Source organism: Gekko japonicus, unplaced genomic scaffold (assembly GCF_001447785.1).
Source record: "Gekko japonicus isolate JY-2015 unplaced genomic scaffold, Gekko_japonicus_V1.1 scaffold1139, whole genome shotgun sequence".
Classification (NCBI taxonomy): domain Eukaryota; kingdom Metazoa; phylum Chordata; class Lepidosauria; order Squamata; family Gekkonidae; genus Gekko; species Gekko japonicus.
The window spans coordinates 332544-337809 of record NW_015172591.1 but is presented as its reverse complement, the minus strand read 5'-3'; the positions used below and the strand labels follow the sequence as shown (position 1 = coordinate 337809).

General features: G+C 48.5%; 1 protein-coding gene across 1 annotated transcript in view; it reads left to right on the top strand.

The window, feature by feature from the left end:
* Positions 1 to 5266, top strand: part of UNC80 (unc-80 homolog, NALCN activator) — a 220484-nt gene that overhangs the window by 46363 nt on the left and 168855 nt on the right. The window contains 2 exon segments of the mRNA XM_015421519.1: positions 183 to 187; positions 4301 to 4569. Of these exon segments, the coding sequence (XP_015277005.1) occupies positions 183 to 187; positions 4301 to 4569 (274 nt within the window).

Sequence of the window (5266 nt, the reverse complement as noted above, 5' to 3'; positions counted from 1 at the left end):
GTTGGGTGTGGCCTGTTATGCTAATGAGTTCCTGCTGGGCGTGGCCAACTCGGGAGCCAGCCGGAACTCCGTTCCTGTGCGTTCCTGCCCAAAAATAGCCCTGAATATACCTTTTCTGGAAGCTTCATTAGGCCTCATGAATTATTGTGTAAATATGGAAGTTTTCATGTTCATATTACTAGAAAGAGTGAGTCTGACAATAGAAGGCTAAATTGCATATCTAATTTCTCTTGTTCCTTGGAACCAGCCCAGCAGCAAGAGTCTGTGTTGTTCATTAATGGCTTTTTTAGGGTTGCCAGGTCAGGGTTGGGAACATGCCTCCCTCTAAGCTGTGGAGTCTTGTGAGGAATAATTCTACTTTGTGAGCGGCTGGCATTAAAGTTGTGAGTGAGCGATCTGGCTGCTGCATCAATTAGTGTGCCCTGGAGCTGTCCCTTCCTGAGCTAAGACAAAAATGTGTGAGCCGGAGGCTAAAAAGCTATAAGCTAGCTCACACTAACTCAGCTTAGAGGGAACGCTGGTTGGGAAATTCCTGGAGATTTGAGGGGTGGAGCCGGAGGAGGGTGGAGTTTGGGGACGGGAGGGACCTCAATGGGCTATAATGCCATACAGCCAGGGCTTTTTTTGTAGAAAAAGCCCAGCAGGAACTCATTAGCATAATAGGCCACACCCTGACACCATAACTCATTAGCATATTAGGTCACAGCCCCCTGTTGCCAGAAGTGTGGTCATCCAGCCATACCCACCTTTTGCTTCTTATTCTGTTGACCTTGTTTGTTGTCAAAACCCAGGGCCTTTTTTGTAGCAGGGACTCCTTTGCATGTTAGGCCACACACACGCCTACTGTAGCCAATCCTAATGAGTTCCTGCTGTTGGGTGTGGCCTATTATGCTAATGAGTTCCTGCTGGGCGTGGCCAACTCAGGAGCCAGCCGGAACTCTGTTCCTGTGCGTTCCTGCCCAAAAATAGTCCTGCATACAGCCCACTCTCTGAAGCAGCCGTTTTCTCCAGGGGAATTGATCTCTGTCATCTGGAGATCAGTTGTAATTCCAGGGGATCTCTAGGCCCCACCTGGAGGGTGGCAGCCCTAGTAAGCTCCAATGTGTGGAGGCAGGCCATCCACTGTAGAAATATTTTTTGGGGGGGCTACTGAGAGCCAGCATAGGTTTCAGACATGTCTCATGCTAGCCAGATCCAACCCAAACTAAGACCCCCCAGGATATTGTTCCCCTCTTCTCCCTCTCTCAGTGGTCCTGTATGGATACATCAATAAAAGCCTGCCTTCCTGTCCGATTTGGCAGTATTCCGAACTTCTGAGGCTTCCTGCGAGTGCTGAGCCAGTTTTGTGCAGTGGTTAAGTGCGTGGACTCTGATCTGGGAGAACCGGGTTTGATTCCCCACGCCTCCACTCGCAGCTGCTGGATGACCTTGGGCAAGCCATAGTTCTGAGAAGAGCTGTTCTTGAAAAAGTGCGGTTTCTGTCGGAGCTCTCTCAGCCCCACCCACCTCACAGGTTGTCTGTTGTGGGGAGGGGAAGGGAAAGGAGTTTGTAAGCCGCTCTGAGACTCCTTTGGTTGGGTAGTGAAGGGCGGGGTATAAATCCAATCTCTTCTTCTTCTTCTGAATTAAGGGGGTGGGAATAAAGACTGGTGTATTGTAACTGCACCGCATCCCTAGAGTTGGATTCGACTGGCTTTTGAGCACGGGAAACCTTTACCTTTACCTATTGTAACTGCTATTCTCAGGGCTATTTTTGGGCAGGAACGCACAGGAACGGAGTTCCGGCTGGCTCCCAAGTTGGCCACGCCCAGCAGGAACTCATTAGCATATTAGGCCACACCCAACAGCAGAAACTCATTAGGATTGGCTACATTAGGGGTGTGCGGCCTAACATGCAAAGGAGTTCCTGCTACAAGAAAAGCCCTGGGTTTTGACAACAAACAAGGTAAACAGAATAAGAAGTAAAAGGTGGGTGTGGCTGGATGACCACACTTCTGGTAACATGGGGGTGCAGCCTAATATGCTAATGATCTGTGTTGTCAGGGGTGTGGCCTATTATGCTAATGAGTTCCTGCTGGGCTTTTTCTAGAAAAAGAGCCCTGGCTATTCTAACCCCATGGTCACACCAGGAGAACAAAGCCAAGATGAACATGCTTACTTTCTCTTCGGCCTGGATCAAATATTGCTGGGTTTTCTAAGTCAGCAACATATCCTACAAGGCCATAAAAAGGCTGTATAAACCGAGCTAGAATACTATTAAGTTCTCATAACATATTATACGACCCTCTTGTCTTAGGGTTGCCAATTTCCATTTGGGAACTTCCTGGAGATTTTGGGGGAGGAGTCTGGGGAGGGCAGTGGTAGGGGAGGGGAAGGACCTCCGTTTGTCATCGAACGCGCCCTTCAGAGCAGCCATTTTCTCCAAGCAAACTGATCTCTGTGCTCTGGAGATCGGTTGAATTTCCAGATCTCCAGGCCCCACCTGGAGGTTGGCAACCCTGTGTCTGCCTTAGCCTTTGTAACTGTGTGACTGCTCCTGGACCTGCAGTTTGTAAGAACTGAATAATGAATGATCAAATGTAAGCGACTTCTGTTTTGCCTGCCAAATGCATGCTAGCTAGTGGATGGTGCCAGGGCTTCAAGCATCTTCTAATTACCAGCGCTTTGTATGGTAATTAGAGATATTGAAGGGACTTGTTGCCATGGAGTTTAATGGCCCTGACCCTGTTTGACTGCCAGAAGTCGTACTTTTTGGTCTCAAAACACCGTCCATTAAAATAATGGCATTTTTAAAAACTATCTGTATGTGATCTCTATATATCTCTGTGTCTGTCTATTTAATGCTAAAAACCTGCCTGGCTTGATGTATTACTCTTTTGATGTGCTGCTGTTTTGGCTTCCGCTCGGCATGCAATTTCATTATCCATGGGAAGAAACAATAGAGAGGATACCCTTCTTGCTCTTGTCAGCCTATTTATGCGAGTATAATGTGACTCTTCTCTTCACTTCTCTTACAGGGCCACAAACAGGGTTGCCAGCTACAAGCTGGGAAATTCCTGGAGGTTTTGTGGGTGGAGCTTGGGAGGGCAGGATTTGGGGTGTAATGCCACCCTCCAAAGCAGCCATTTTCTCCTTTTCCTCTCTGTCATCTGGAGATCAGTTTGTTTGTTTGTTTATTACATTTGTTAATTGCCCAATCTCTGCAATGCAGGGCTCTGGGCAATGTACATCATTCATAAAAACATCGAGATGAAACAATTAAAAAATGAGTTGTCGTAGATTTTCTGGGCTGTACGGCCAGACAGCCCGGAAAATCTGCAACGACTAATGAACTCCGGCCATGAAAGCCTTCAACGACAAATTAAAAAATTAATAACATATTTCAAACAAGAAGATGGCGTATATTAACTGGTCCCATTTGTGGCCGCTTTGCGGGCATGGGAGAGGAGGGCAAGGCGGATATGAAGAGCAGCGGGAGCAGAAAGTTGCAGTTCTGGGAGATCTGCAGGTCTCTCCTGGAGGTTGGCAACCTTAAGAGAAGCTGACAGAATACGTGTGGATTGTATGATGTGTACTGAGAGCCTTAAAGGTAAAGGTAAAGGTTCCCTTGCTCGAAAGCCAGTCGAATCCTACTCTAGGGTTGCGGTGCTCATCTCCGTTTCAAAGCCGAAGAGCCAGCGCTGTCCGAAGACGTTTCCGTGGTCATGTGGCCGGCATGACTAGACACCAAGGCGCACGGAACGCTGTTACCTTCCCACCGAAGTGGTACCTATTTATCTACTTGCAATTTCTTGCTTTCGAACTGCTAGGTTGGCAGGAGCTGGAACTAGAGATGGGAGCTCACTCCGTCATGCGGCACCCGGGTCTCGAACTGCTGAACTACTGACCTTCCACAGCCTGCAGTTTAGCGTCTTAACCACTTGAGCCACCGCAGCTCCACTGAGAGCCTTAGTTATTGTCAAATGCCTTGAGATAGCACCACCTACCTAGCTACGTCTCTTAATTTCCGCACCAGATTACTATATTTAACGCGGACAGATAGTTGTGCTCTCCAGATTTTTACCATTAGATATCCCCGAGAACTTTGCCAAATCCAAAAGGTTCTGAAAAACAGAGAATTCCTTTCCCTCTAACTGGTCCCTAGGATCCTTATATAAGGACTAATGATAGCAATGCTCCTATAGAAGCCCATCCGAGCCAGAACTAAATGGAAAATCTAGATCTAGATTCTACGTCACCCACTAATGAGCTCCTATTTGATTCTCTGTCCAGGGAGGCTAACTGATTTTCTTTCGCTCAGTACGTTCCCAGATTTCCACCATCACAGTGGCCACCTTCAACACCACGCTGGCCTCCTTCAACGTGGGCTACGCCGACTTCTTCAGCGAACACATGCGCAAGCTCTGCCACCAGGTGCCCATCCCAGAGATGCCCCATGAACCCCTGGCTTGTGCTAACCTCCCTCGGAGTCTAACGGATTCCTGCATCAACTATAGCTGCCTTGAGGACACGGACCACATTGACGGGACCAGCAACTTTGTCCACAAGAACGGCATGTTGGATCTCTCGGTAAAGAGCAGTGAGAAGAAGTCACGGCCCCCTTCCCCTTTTAGTGGGGGACGTGCAGAATAGAAATGCCACTGATTATATCCCAATCTTTCTCTTTCAGTACCATGTAGGATGCATTTGAGTTGTCCATAATGATCCTATTGTTCTCTTTGTGAAAACAGTTCATTATGGCATTTTCAGAAGATAGATAGATGATAGATAGATAGATAGATAGATAGATAGATAGATAGATAGATAGATAGATAGAACACTGTAACGCTCTCTACATGGGGCTGCCTTTGTCGCAAATCCGGAGGCTGCAACTGGTGCAGAATGCTGCGGCCAGGCTGTTAATGGGTCTCTCTAGAAGGGACCACATTCAGCCTGTGCTGAAAGCGCTGCACTGGTTGCCAATAGCGTACCGGATTCGCTTCAAAGTGCTGGTTCTTACCTATAAAGCCCTATATGGTCTGGGTCCAGCCTACCTGAGGGACCGCCTTTCCCCGTATGTTCCCCCAAGAGCGCTACGGTCGGGGGCCCAAAACCTTCTAACCATACCGGGCCCCAAGGAGGCTAAGTTGGTCGTCACGAGGGCTAGGGCTTTCTCGGTGGCGGCCCCTGCCTGGTGGAATGAGCTCCCGGAGGGGATCCGGGCCCTGCGGGATCTGGGGCAATTCCGCAGGGCCTGTAAGACGGAGCTCTTCCACCAGGCTTTTGA